Source organism: Callorhinchus milii, unplaced genomic scaffold (assembly GCF_018977255.1).
Source record: "Callorhinchus milii isolate IMCB2004 unplaced genomic scaffold, IMCB_Cmil_1.0 Scaffold1, whole genome shotgun sequence".
In the NCBI taxonomy this organism is placed as follows: Eukaryota; Metazoa; Chordata; class Chondrichthyes; order Chimaeriformes; family Callorhinchidae; genus Callorhinchus; species Callorhinchus milii.
Genome location: NW_024704742.1, coordinates 55,017,002 through 55,032,316, shown reverse-complemented (window position 1 = coordinate 55,032,316; position 15,315 = coordinate 55,017,002). Strand labels below are relative to the sequence as shown.

The 15,315-nt window shown below is 38.9% G+C and overlaps 1 protein-coding gene across 3 annotated transcripts in view; it reads right to left on the bottom strand.

Annotated features, from left to right (window-relative positions):
* Positions 1–13,404, bottom strand: part of slc7a2 (solute carrier family 7 member 2) — a 36,622-nt gene extending 23,218 nt beyond the window's left edge. The window contains exon 1 of one of the 3 annotated variants that reach the window (XM_007892800.1): positions 13,237–13,404. In XM_007892800.1, the coding sequence (XP_007890991.1) occupies positions 13,237–13,278 (42 nt within the window). In that variant the 5' untranslated portion in view covers positions 13,279–13,404. Of the gene's footprint in view, positions 1–7,175; positions 7,449–13,236 lie in introns of those variants that run through there. The other 2 variants (XM_007892801.2, XM_007892802.1) reach the window with 2 other exon arrangements.
* Between the last annotated feature and the right edge of the window lie 1,911 nt (positions 13,405–15,315).

Below are 15,315 nucleotides of genomic sequence, written 5' to 3'. Positions count from 1 at the left end.
AGCCATCAGGGAAAAGGCAGAAATGAAACCTAGGCAATTCCTTAGTTGTGAGAATAACAGTCTTATTACAATTAAGTCAGCTGAAACCTGCAAGGTTGAGCCTTAAGGAAATGGTGGAGAGGATATCAAATGCAACAAAACAAAAACACATTGATAGGAAATAAGCTGGAAGGGCATATTTAATGGACTGCAAGCACCTTTATGTCTCTTGTCCTCTCACAAAACCAATCGTCTTCCAAATGCTCCAGATAACTCATTCTCCCAATAAATTCAAAATACAGTCAATTTACTTTGCAATATATTCTGTGACGAGCTTTGAGACGTCTCAACAATGTGATAATGTGCTATATCAAATGCAAGGATTAGTGTTATTATTATGATAAATTCTTCACCAGCACATCTACAAAACAACTTGTGTTTCATAGTGCCCGTCAGGCAGCATAACACTTTGGAGTGTTGAAAAGTCAGTCAGAAATATTAACCAACAGATACATTTTACTAAGCTAAAGTTTGCCTGCCAAAATACACCATTCTCATATCAGACAACCTGTTTTGCTTTGCAATTCCTTTAGTAATTCCTTTTTATATCAGAAGCTAAAATAGACGAATAAAATGACATTCTACAGCGGCATGTTTAACTGCAGATTGATTAGGTTATGCAAGTAGATGCCAAGATTTTGTGCAGTTAAAACAAAACTAATTGGACAGGGATTTGTGAAAGCATTCTGTCTCACACTGAATTCTGGCATCAAGTTCAAACTTTGAATAAGAAAAGTTTCAAGTCAGAGAAAAATCACAGCTGCAAACAGTTCAACGGATTAAATGGCCCAGTTAAAAGAACGGAGAGCTGTCCATGGATTTCAAATGTATTCTAAATATTTATCTTTGGAAGTACAAATATGTGTTTTGCCTGTGTAATAGGGCAAGGTAGAGTAAGCAGACTGCAGAGGTAAACCGGAATTTGAGCAGTGTTCCCAATTTCATTGATAATTCAGTATTTGCATTGCAAAAAAATGTTTTTGAAACTTGATGCTTGTTGTTCCTTATGCTAAAAAGATGCAATATTTCCAATACAACATTAGAATGTTGAATTTGTATAAAACCTTAGTTTAAAATCATATTTGGAGTACTGTACCCAATTCTGGTCATCACGTTGCAAAAAGGATATAGAAGTGTAGGTTTACTAGGATGATGCCAGGGCTTTGAGGGTTACTATTACCAGGATAGACTGGATAGATTAATCCTTTATTTCACTAGAGACCAACAACTTGTATTTATATAACGCCTTTCATGCGGGTAGCATCTTAAAACACTTAACAGTGGTGTAGTCTGATGCTGTGCTAGATAGAGAGTGGAGGTGATCGAAAGCATGGTTGAAGAGGAAAGTCTTCAGAAGATGGCCAAAGAGGGGGCACGGCAGATCGATTGAGGTAAGGAGTTCCAGAGATTCAGGGTATAGTGGCTGAAAGCACGGCCACCAATTGTGGAGCAGAAGAGATGAGGGACGTGCAGTAAACCCAAACAAGGTACTGAAGGAAAATATGTACTTTGAGCAGATACCTAGTAAACTTATTGAAAAATGGAAAATTGTTCCAAATACATTGTTAATTCAGTAATCTCCTGATAACAAGACTCTGACTTAACTAGTCACTGACATTGATAGCCATGCTATCAATACCCAGCCATTTCCCATGCAAAGTGTTAATGATGCACTCCGCTTTACTTGTCACTGCACTTAACATATAACCACAATAGTCACATTCTAGAAATGCTTGTAAGTACTTCCAATATAAGAATGAATCAGATAACTAGTCTTATAAGATGGCATCTTGCCTCCTGCCTATCTTATCCTGGAGGTTGGGAGCACATGCTCAGATGCATCGCAGAAGCCTCTGGTCTATTGGAGGGTTGCGCCATAGATCCCACCCCACCTCCCACCCTATCCTGTCTAAGGCATGTCATTTATTTGTGTGTGTGTGTGTGTGTGTTTTAAGAAAGTTAATGTTTTAAAAAGTTTGCTTGAGGAAGTCAAAACATTCAAAGTACAATTATTAAAAAAGGTCAGTCCTACACAAAATTCAAATAGCCATTAATAAAACATTTGCCATGGTTCACCAATCTCTCTTGGAAAAAGGGTTTCAATATGTGACACCATACTATCTCTCTCTCTCTCTCCCCATGAACTTAAGTTTGATTCATAGATTATTTGAATATTAATTAGAAATTTGGACCACAGAAAGTCACTAAACAAGAGTTCCAACAACAACTTGCACTCACATAGCGCCCTCCACGCAGGGTAGGGTCTCAGAGCGTTTAAAATTGTAGTGTGCTGTGGGCATCAAGTACAGTCCTGTCAAATATTACCCAGCACAAACTACTGCAATGAAATACATCACTTTCTGAAAATAACATCTGTTTTCGTCATCTACCAGTTGACTGGTGGAACATTTCATTCGAAACTAATCTACCTTGGTAAAGAACCCCGAACAATGCAATCACAAGCTGATACAATTAAAGGTAATGAATAAGTGAACTCATATCATAATCTGTAAACAACATTCAGTTTAACTCCATTCAATACTGTCAAATCAGTGCATTTGAAAAATGTAATGTTACAGGCACAAACTGTGGAGTTAAAATAATCCTTACATTGATATAGTATCTTATCATGTTACTAAAATGTCTCAAAATATATCTCAGAAATTTTATTACGAAGGATATTCACTATTTATTTTGTGGGCGAATGTGGCAGACAATATACCCATCATAATGTCTCACAAACAGTCACAAGGTTAATGATCAATTTTATCTGAAGAATTGTTGACCAGGATACCAGGGAAAATACCCATCTCTTTTCAAATATTGTCATGGGATCTTTTAGGTCCATCTGAATAGGCAGATAATAGTAATCCTTGCATTTGAGCGCGTCACAGAATATACTGCAAAGTACATTTTGTGGGCAAAACTCCGCAGCCAATTGCACACAGCAGTGTCCCACAAACAGTCATGGATTGAGTGACCAAGTTATTATTTTTTTTGAAGGGATTATTACCCCCGGAAAAGCAATCCGCCTATTGACTAACATCCGGGTTCCTACTTGCGTGTGGAGTTGGGAAACTTGGCCAAATTTCGCCCTGGAACCTTGGTTTATATCTTATCTGATGAAACGCTCTGACAATGCGGCACATCCCCCAGCATTGCTTTGGAATGTCAGCCTAGATTATATGAGTTCAAAGTCCCAAAATGGGGTTGAGCCCACAATCTTCTGACGCAGAGGCGAGATTGCTACCAACTGAGCTAGGGTGACCTTGCGACCAATGACATATACACAGTATTAAAGTGCAACCAGTCACATTATGCCATCGATATTGAGGTTTTGTTTATTTGCTAGTTAATGCTGTTTCCATGTTCAAAGAAAACAGACGAGGTGGTAATCTGAGCATTCAAATGGAATTTCTATGGCTCTGCTTTCTGTCTTGACATTACAGCAAGATGCATAAAGCATTCCTGTAAACAGCCAAACGAAGATACACTGACAGATCAAACACAGTCATGCTCACTGGTGTGCAACACCAACTTGCAAAACTGAACTTATTTTCAGAAATGTTTGTGTATCTCAATGTTTCATCAAAAATAATAGAGTCCTGATCTGTGTTTGGGAGGGAGAATATTTACCTCCAATGTCGGGTGCACACTCTCAGTTTTTCTCCTTGCCTTCTCTGCTATTAAAGATATTGGCAGGAAGCCTACTTCCAGTCATGAGCAAATCTTTTTCTGTCCAGTCATTGGGGCGCAGGGACTCTTTTCACTCAGCTCTAGTTAACCTTGGCCAACAGGAGATGCACTACATGAATGTTATTTGACTTCCCAGTACAGTTAGACACCAAAGACTCCTTGACTCAGTTGAAAATGGGAACTGAGGAAATTAAATCTTTGCTCTCCCACTTCATGGTGCTGTGATTTATTTTGAGAGGTAAGTAAACATGCAATGTTTTGAGAGCCTTTCCTTGGACTTATTGGAAGAAAAACAAAATAAAATAAGAAGCCTGTAGACAAATGGAGAAATCACAAAAGAGCCAGAGGTTCCAATTACATTGTAATTCATTCAAAGCTTGATAGCTTAGAATCATTTCCCGAGCCTTGAGATAGGATTATATAATTTTAAACCCATTGTACAAAATCTATATAAAAAAAATAATAATTCTTGTATTTGATATATACCTTATCATGCCAGCAAAATGTCTCAAAGCACTTCATGGTTCATAATTTATGACTTCATGATTTACTTGGAACGTGTAGTGACTATGTATTTGTAGAGGTACGTAGCAGCCAAATTGTCCAGCTAGGACCACCCCACCCATTAGGACTTTGGCTTGCAGGGTTAACAGGAGCTGAGTGGGATGACACCTGCGCCCAGTGACTGGTCCTCCTTACCAGGTTCTGCCGGTGAGTCAGCTAGGCTGTGCTGACATCAGCAGTGTCCTGGAATAGTCACTGTCAGTAGCCACTTCAGCTCCAAGGAGACCCTGCTCAGCACCCCTCAAAGAGCATAGTCACTAGTTGGCCATCTAACAGGTATGGGTTTGAGTCCCCACTAGGTGGATGACAGGTACCAGGAGCTCCCTGTGAGCTTCTTGGTGGGCATTGGAATTGATATAGCACCTTTAATATCAGGAGGATATCTCCAACTGCTTCACAGGATTTACTATAATGTGCAGTGACAGTATTTTATATAGGTGAAAACAGAAGTCAATTTATGCACAGCAAAGTCCTATACACACACACAAAGTTAATGATTAGTTTTATCTGGGGATTGTTGGCCAGGACTATTCTCCCCTCTCTTTCGAATAGTGCCATGTGATTTTTAACGTCTCTTGAATAGGCAGACAAGCCCTCAGTTTAATGTCTCCTCATTACTATGTCATTAGTAAGAATTACTTTCATAAGCACCAACATGTTGGCGGAACAAATAGGTTCCCAATACACAGTGTTGGTAAATAGGAGTCACAAAGCTGCTTCCAGCAATCACAAACGCATCGACCCACTCTGCTCAGGAAGTAGATCAAGAGAAAGCAGAATTCCGATGAGTCAGAGAAGGATTGCCCATACCATTTACCGTAGGGAATCACTATTAGCATCTCCTGTTTGTGAATACTGCATTTGGTACCCAGATAGCAAAAAGGAAAACATAATGGCCTTTTATTTCAGATTTATCCACCTATCAAGCAAATTCAACGGGGCTTATTTGGGTTTAATTTACTCACTGTTTTCAGTTGCAGACAGGAGTAAAATCAATTTGCCTTTTTGTTGATTCTGCTCCTGTCTTCTGATTCTTCAAACAAGGCACTGAATGAACCATATCACATTAGCATTCGCAAAGTGAACATGGGAGTCAGTTTTCTGTTTTTATTGTGTGTGTAAAGCTACTGGGATTATCTAACCAGCTTGATAGCATCATTTAATATAGCCTTTGCCACTTTATCTGAAATTCTCAAAGATGAAAAAAATTTAGAAAATTACAAACCAAAAATATTAAACTTGCAGTTAGTTCACTGAAGATGTTCATATCAAGTGAATAAATTCATTTTATGAGAGCATCTATCCTCTCTGGTCTATCTGGACAAAGATTGGACATTGGTTAAAAGGCAATAGTTTTGAAGCCTTCACAAATACTGTTTTGAAGACAATACTTTTGAGGTGTGTGCCCAGTGGTAACCCAGAGACAAGCTCTTTCTTCATTTTTTCTATCCTCATGGAGAAGCAGCAGCGTCTGCTCAGTACTTCCTCATGGAGCTAATTATCAGGTCCTTATCTATTTACTGACTTTTTTAAAAGCGACAAAAAGGGGAATTGTTAAAAGGTGGAAAAGCAGAGAGACTTAAGGGCTCATGTGTACAAATATTAATGGTGGGAGGACAAGTTGAAAAAGCTATATGAAAAAAACAGCACAAATTAAATCCTAGGTTTTGTAAATATAGGCATGAATAATACGGTAAAGGGATGATGCTGAACATGTCAAATTATTAGTTAGGCTGCAGATGGAGTACCGTGTTCAGTTTTGGACACTACACAATATGATTAATGTTAAGGCCTTAGGGAGGGTGCAGAGGAGATTCACTACAATTACACCAGGGATGAGAAGTTTTTATTTATGAGGAGAGACTGTAAGAACTACAACTGTTTTTCCTGGGACCTGACAGAGGCTTTAATATTATGGAGGGATTTTCATAAAGTAAACAGGAGAAACTATTTCCACTGGATAGCGAATCAGTAACTGGAGAGCCTAGATTTAAGATTTCTTCAAAGGGAAAGGTAGAAAACTTTTCTTTCTGTAGACAAGAGGATTGTTAGGACATGGAATGCCTTATTTAGGAGGCGGTGCAGGCAGAAGGGATATTAGCTTTTAATTAAACATTCAAAAAGAAGAAATATAAAAGGGTGTGGAGCAGAAATGGGATAACGGAATTGCGAAAAATAATGACAATCCTTGCATTTGATATAGAGCCTTATCACGTCGGCTTCAAGACATCTCAAAGTGCTTCACAGGCTACAAAGTAAAGTTAATTGACTGTATATTTTGTAGGTGAAATAGATAGTTCTTTTAGAGAGTGAGTAGAGGAATGATGGATTGAATGAGCGTTCTTCTGTGCTGTAAATTTCTATGCTTCTATTTGTAATAGTTGACTGGTTCAGATAAACTCTTACTTCATAGAATCATAGAATTACACAGAATAGAAGGAGGCCATCGTGTCTGTGCCGGTTCTTTGAAAAGAGTTAACCAATTCAATCCCATTCCCCCACTCTCTCCCCATAGCTCTGCAAACTTGTCCTCCCCAAATAATTATCTACTTCTCTCTTAAAAGTTGTTATTGAATTGGCTTCCACCACCCTTTCAGGCATAGAATCTTACTTGAATCCTAAACTGGAGCAAACCCCATAAAATATGTAATTGTGCAATCGGCAGTAAATCTCTTTGGTACAGTATAACATAACCATCTAAAAATGATCAAAATATGGATACAGTAATTCATACATTATACTATACATTTGTGAAGTTTGTTCTAAAATTAAAAATCATAAGCTAAAACTACAAACAGAAATCTGGTTAATTAGTCTCATTTTAAATCAAATACAGGAAAAATAAACTAAATATAAAAGATATGAATATTACTTACCAAAGTAAATTAGGGAAGTTATACAGACCAGATTATTTATTTGAGCCACAAAAAGGGTTAAAAAATGTCCAGATTATTCTCAAAATGCTTAGAAACACTTTAGAAGCAACAAGCCTTTTTTTTCTTTTGAGGTTATGTGCTACTGCAATATTCCAGGCCTCAGGACAAACACAAACAACACAAAGCACTAGGGAAGGGAGCATTCAACAACAAACTGGACTATGGAGCTCATAGTCTAAAGAACTTGGCTGAGCAAGGTCCTCAATATTATACTCCAGCATTTTCTGCTGACCCACAGGACTGGCTGGATATTTTTATCCATTTTAGCCAGCTGGCTGCAATGTACTTGCCATCTGCCTGCACACCACTAACCAATTGAAAACGAGTTCACAGGTAGAGCTGTATAGTATCAACTTGAAATAATCTTGAAGGCCTTGCACACTCACAACGGTGTCACATTTGTTTCTCATGCAATAGATTTCAATCACACAAAGGTATTGAACTGAATTTAGGTATGAATTTACGTTGACACATCAGGTAGAGGAATCAAGAAAAACAAATATGCAGCTAATACTTAGTTAACACCACAAGCTACAAGTGGTTTTAAGACAAATGCTGTTCCATATGTTAAGAAGTATTAATTCTTACTTTCCTTCTATAACTGATGGCTTCTCCTCTCACCCTCACAGTTATCATCCCAAGGCTCTATTCTCGGCTCCCTCCTTTTTCTCATTTACGTGCTCCCTCTCAGCAATATCATTCACAGACGTAGAGTCAGCTTTCACATCCATGTGAATGACACCTAAGTCTACTTTTTCTCCTCTAGCCAACTCTAACCCCAGGTCGAATGATGTTCTGTCTGCCTGCTTGTCAGACATCAAGGGCTGGACGAGCACCAACTTTCTAAAGCAGCATGGACAAAATGGATGCCATCCTCCTTAGTCTTATCATATCTTCTCACCTGTTCCTCTGCCTTCCTTAACCTCCTCGGCCTATCCCTCAGACTCATTGAACCTGTGCGGAACCTGGACATCTGGTTCAATCCCCAGTTATCCTTTCTACCCCGCATCTAGTCCCTGACCACATTCTGACCATTCCTCACACCTAATGCAGCTCAACTATGCATTAGTCTTCAAATTAAGGTTGAATCAAATTTTGGACCTCTGATGTTATGCCTGAGACTTGGCAATAAGCCAGTTACATTTTTATGGAGAACGTGGAGGACCAGATACTGTATAATATTTCTTCAATTTGATACAGTACCTTTCACATCAGGAGAACATCTCAAAGTGCTTCTACAGCATATACTGTAAAGTGTAGTGTGTGTATTTTGTAGGCAAACGTGGTGCCCAAACAGCCATGAAATGCAGTGAATGACCAATTTTGAAAACTGGAGGAATCAATTTTCTTTTCGAATAGCACAATGGGATCTTTAAAATCCACCTGAAGAGGCAGACGACACCTTAATTTAACATCTGAAGGACAGTATCTTCAACAATGCAGCATTGCTCAGCATAGTAGAGACTATATGAGTTTTGAAGTCCTGATGTGGGGCTTACCCCCACATCATTCTGACTCAGAGGCAAGAATGCTGCCAACCGAGCCAGGTTGACCCAATCTGCTCCTGTAGGAGGAACATATGGTGAGTGGTTTGATGCTCCTGGATCAGGTGTGCCCTAGCCTGCAATAGAATATGTATGAAGTGGTTATAAACAAAACTCTTACGCTCAAAAATGGGTGGCATGGCAACACAAAGTGCTCACAGTACTTGCGATATTTGCGATCACTTTAGCTATTACTAACACGTTTCACCACTTTATTTGCAATGCTTGGTTTACTTGTGAAAACACATTCATAAGACACCCACTTATTTCTGGCTGACGATAGTGTTCTATATATATATATATAGTCCTCATTCAGTGTAAATGTGTTGACTCCACTTGGAGATATTGCTAATTAGCTATTTAGTGCCAGATAGTGTCCTTCCATATTGAGGGACCAAAATGGCAAAGATAAAGTCCTTTATTATACTAATAGTTTCAAAATAATGAATAAAATATGAATGCCACACAATGCAGGAGGTCCAGTATCTGCATTAATTGGAACTAATGGTTGTGAAAAATAATGTGGTTATCATACCAACTCTCAAAATATGTTAGTGTTTTTACCTTCTCTTGTCAATACTCGAATCCATAAGATTGAGTAATTGCAGTATACAATATATATACAATATATGTACATACAGTATACAGTATACTGTGTATTGCATATCACTTATCACTGAGCCCTTGAAGAATTGACTAACTAGAACAGGTTTTTCACTACATGATTCAGTTCTCAAAGGTCTGCTGTTTAGATCATTGACCAATGAACACATATTCATAGAATATTACGGCACAGAAGGAGGCCATTCGGCCCATCGAGTCTGTGCCGGCTCTTTGACAGAGCAAGTCACTTTCACTAACCCCAATCACCAGCTTTCTCCTCATAACCCTGCAAACCCGTCTTCCCCAGATACCTATCCAGCTCTCTCTTAAAAGCTGTTATCGAATTGGACTTCACTACCCTTTCAGGCAGATCTTTCCAAATTCAAACAACTCGCTGAGTGAAAAAATTTCTTCTAACCTCCCTTCTGCTTCTTTTGGTAGATATCTTAAGACTGTGACCACTGGTCAGACACACCTACCAGCGGAAACAGCTTTGCCTTATCTAGCCTGTCGAAACCTTTCATGATCTTGAAGACCTGTATCAGGTCCCCGCGTAACCGCGTATGTATTTCTTATAAGTGCTGTATACTTCAGGGAAATTATTACATCTGACTTTCAGCAATGTGCATTTGTCACCAAAAAAGGTAGTGGAAGGGTTTATCTCTCCTATGGCCTGGCAAAACAAGAGTTTCTTCACTTCCACCCTTTAGCATAAACTGACTGCTCTGACTGTCCCAAAAACTCAAGAAGAATGACTTCTCTGCTGAGACAAGGTCCCACAAATGCAAAAGTCAAGATACAACAACAACAAGATTACATTGTATAGCGCCTTTCACGTCGGGAGGATGTCCCAAAGCGCTGAAATACAAACATCCATTGGGTTGCCTTGTCAAGAGGCAACTGCCTGGACTGTTTCTCTCTTAGACCTTATTTTTTATTCTTCCTTGTAGATTTTGATTGAGGGCGTAAATACATCTATTCCACATAATTAATTTATCTGCCTTTTCATGATTTGTGTGCAGTGGTAATAGTAATAATCCTTGCATTTGATATAGCACTTTTCATGTCTTCTAGACGTCTCAAAGCGCTTCACAAAATATATTGTAAAGTGAATTGACTGTATATTTGTGGGCAAAACGTAGCAGCCAATTGTGCACAGCAGTGTCCCACAAACAGTCGTGGACTAAGTGACCAAATTATTATTGTTTTTTTTCTTGAGGGATTATTATCCCCGGAAAAGTGATCCACCAATCAACTAACACCCAAGTTCCCACTTACTGCTAGCTAAACAGAGGCTTGAGAAGTAACAAAACGTGTCTAACATTTTGCCTTGCCAGAAATTGAACCGAGGTCTGTCGCTTGCGAGGTGAATGCTCTAACCACTGAGCTACAGGACCCCACAGAATACCCCAATAGAAAGCACATCCTTGCTTTCTGAATAGTCAAATTTTACAAACCTTATTGAACAATTAAAGCACTTTTAGGTATTTTTAAGGTGTTTTTGCTTTTTTCAGTGGTCAGATGATGGTCTAGAGGGATAATTTCAAATTTCCCACTGTTCAAATTTATAGGAGCGAATAAACCCCTCTATAGATTAACATTTGAAAATAATGATAATAATAATCCTTGCATTTGATATTGTGTGTTTCACATCAAAAGGATGTCTCAAAGTGTTCACAGGATATAACACAATACCAGGAAAGGTGATTAAAATAATGTGGCTCTGACGAATGTTTCGAATTCTTAGTTGGTAACAGTCTTGCCTCAAGGTTTTGAGGTCAAGCCGCACCTCGGGTCTTTGACCTCATATAGTCTAGGCTGACACTTCCATGCAATGGTAGGAGAGTGTTTAATTGTAAGAGCTACCATCCTTCAGATCAGATGTTAAACTGAGGTCCTACTTAGCTGTTCAGCTGGACGTTTAAAGGATCTCATGGCACTACTTGAAAAGAAAAGTGCCTTTCTCCCGGTGTCCTGACAATCCTTCAGATAAAATGAATCATATATTCATGGCTGTTTTCTGTGACATTGCAAATTGGTTGCCATTTTCGCCTACAAATACAAAGTCATACAATAATTCCTAGTGTTTTGAGTTTAAGAGGTCTCGAAGATGTGATAGGATGCTATATCAAATGCAAGGGCTATTATTATTATGAGTTTAGAAATTCAATGGCCACATGATTTGGTCGCATCCCCTGATGCACAACAAGGTCAAAACAGTCATTAAGTAATCATTTTCTCTGACATTTCCTGCAACTCCTACTTCTTATACAGCTCCTCAGAAAACAATACAATAAAAGAGCATTTTAAAAAATTCTGAACAAATATTTAAAATCACTTGACGTTCATTGAGACAGTCAGACAACGCAGAATACATTTTATGTCAACTGTTTATATGAATCGTCTCAGTGGAACTCAATGTCTACCAACATTGTCAAGTTTGTTCAGTTCATGCTTATTAAACAGAGGCCACCTCAACCCCAGAGAGCAGTCCATAAACCTTTGATCTATTGTCTAGTCCGAGACAGCCTTCTGTCAAAGCAAACAGGGCAAATATTGAGGATATTATATTGTCATTGTGCTTTATCAATAAAAGAGCACCGAGGATCTTTCAACATTCTTTCTCAGTTTGTTAAAATGTTCATCAATCTGAAAGCCGATATCCTCTGCCATAGTTACAAAGATCCAGATTGATGGGATAGTGAGACAAAGCTACATAAATGTAATGATCAGGGTTGTCACTTCAACAGTAAAAAAAACAAATAAACATTTGTGATGAAGAACCCAGGATAGAAGCCTCACACAATGCATTTCAAAGGGAAAAAAATAGCCAGATTTTCTAGTATGACAAAAAGAGAAAAACACTTGAAAGGGAACTCCATTCTACCAGGGCAACTTCACAACAACAACAACCTGCATTCACATAGGGCCCTTCACTGGGAAAGCGTTGCAGAGCACTTAAGAATGGTATAGTTTGACACCAAGCCAGGGGATGGAGGGAGGGAGAGAGAGAGAGAGAGAGAAGCAGAAGTGTTTATTCACTGCAGAAATCGTGTTGTGCATCAGGGGATGCGACCAAATTAAAACACTTTCAGTCTCCTGCCTAAAAAAATAACTGAAATAACTTTGTTTAAAAAGAAATCCTTACCAGATCTGCCTGTATTTGTGGTATCCGATCAAATACGATGGCACAGCAATTGAGGACTGAGATACAGTAGGGAACTGTGAAGTTTGAATAACTACTGTATCAGCATCAGGTCTACATCTCCCTCTATTTGTACTGACAGAAGAAACACAGCTAATTGGAGCAATTGCAGCAGTGACCCAAAAAGCACTCACACCAATCTCTTTGAAATCCATTTGTATGAAAAGGGTGAGAAAAGAAGGAAGAATTATATGTCCACTGTGTCAAAATATCTCTCCAGCCCTTCCAGTATTCCTGTTTGCCTGCAAAAAAAAAACAGTCACTACCTTTTAATGTAAATCCCGTGCTAAGCTTCGGGTCGTCTAACCAACGTGAGAGATGCTATATCCAATACAAGGATTCTTCTTGTTTGCTGCAAGTCACAGCTTGGAAGCACTTTCAAATTGAATGTGTGATAAGCTGCAAAGGTTTCTGAACTTCAATGCTACTTTTACATTATGTCCTTCTAAAAATGGTCGGGATTCGTACCACAAAGTAATTGTTGGCTTTTCAAAGTCGTGCTTTGGAAATCAGTCTCATGTTGGACACTGTATATAAAACTACTCAACAGGTCACAGCTGTGATTTTACTGACACGATCAAATATAGTTCAATTACACTTAATACACCCCTCAACTTTGCAGGATTCAAATCATTTGGATAAGGGTTACCTGTTGGTTTGGTGAGTTGATGGCATGAGTTCCTGGAGCCATTGAGCAGGATATTCCCAGATTTAATTCCTGGTCTGTGCTGAATGTGAGGTCAGTCTGTGCAAAACCACTGGGCTCAGCAGGAAAAGTGGGCAGTGTTCCTGTTCCTGATTGCTATCCACTCACTCTCTGCTGGGATCACAGTGTGTTTGAATATCAGGTGAGTTCAAGATCAGGCTTGACTGCGACACACCAGTGGTTGAAATTCCTGCTTGATATTCACTGTCAAAGTTTACACCTAAAAACACTGTGTCACTTGGGCGAGCCTAGCTGTCAGCAACCAGAGCTGCTCCCTAGTAGAAAAAAGAGGAATCAAACACCTTCAAGAAAAATAATCCACCTGAAGCTTTATACTGGTTGTTATACAGTAAGTAATAATAATAATAATAATAATAATCCTTGCATTTGATATAGCGCTTTTCACGTCGGGAGGACGTCCCAAAGCACTTCACAGAACACACTGTAAAGTGAATTGACTGTATATTTGTGGGCGAACGCGGCAGCCAATTGCGCAAAGCAATGTCCCACAAACAGTCGTAGATTTAAAATAACCAATTTATTACTGTTTTGGTTTTTGGAGGGATTATTATTAGGCGTGTGGAGTAAGGAAACTTGCCCAAGGTTTCGCCCTCTGCCTGGAATTGAACTCAGGTCTCTCGCTTGCAAAGCGAGTGCTCAAACCACTGAGCTACAGGATTCCAAAAGTAGCAAAAGTGGCAGGGAGAGTGGTGGAGGAGTATAAATGCTTTAAGGTAAATGTAGGCTGTGTTTACACTCCAGATCAAATGTTTCACATTTTCGATTCATAAGTATTCAGGAAAGTATTATTTGCTATTATTACCTTTCCCATATAGAAGCATTGAAGGGTGTGGTGAAAGAACATGACATAGGGATTGAACAATCTGCCAAGATGTGGAGCAGGCTCAATTGGCTGAATAATAATAATCCTTGCATTTAATATAGCACCTTATCATGTCTTTGAGAGGTTTAAAAGTGCTTCACAGAATATACTGTAAAGTGAAAATGGAATGCTGCTTTCTGTTTCCCTATGTTGCTATAAATCTCTAAATATAAATGTCCTTCGCATGAGATGTTAAACCGAAGTCCAGTCTGCCTGGTCAGATGAACATTAAAGATTTTATGGTACTGTTCAAAAATTGAAGGGAGATTCTCCTGATTTGCTGACCAACAATCTCCCAAATCAAAATTAGTCGTTCACTTCATGGCCATTTCTGGACATTACCGTGGGCAGATCAGCAGTCACATTCACCTGTAAATGCATAGTCACTACACTTCCCTGTACGTTCTGAAGCACTTTGAGGCACTCTTCCTTTCTATCATAAAATTATGCTGCACAGAAGGAGGCTATTCAGCTCATCGTGTCTGTGCCGGCTCTTTTAAAAGAGTTGTCCAAATCAATCCTACTCCCCTGCTCTCTCCACATAGCCCTGCAAACTTGTCCTCTCCAAATGAAGGATTATTTATTACAATTTAACATGAACACAAGTAGCAGTGGTGAAGGTTAACTGTGCCACGAGCCTCATGAGCATGGCACCATTTTCATTCCATTTTAATTAAATATTGTGCAATGCCATGAAGTGTAAAATGTATTTTTACAGAATATTTATGCAGCGGTAGATGCAAATTATGTCTGAAAAGTTGAGAGTTTTACATTTACCACTCCCGGCATTGGGCAAAAAAATTGGTCACTCAATCTACAACTGTTTGTGGGATACTGCTGTGTGCAATTGGCTCCTGCATTCCGCCCACAAAACATACAATCAATTCACTTTACAGGATATTCTGTGAAGCGCTTTGAGATGTCTCGAAGACGTGATAAGGCTCTATATCAAATGAAAGGAATATTTATTATTATTGCTATCAAGTAATAGCGTTAAGGTGAAGGGGAACATTTGACACTCTGTTTAATCAGAGTGCCTTAATAATAATAATATTCCTTGCAATTGATATAGTGCTTTTCACGTCTTCAAGACATCTCGAAGAGCTTCACACAACATACTGTAAAGTGGAGTGACTATA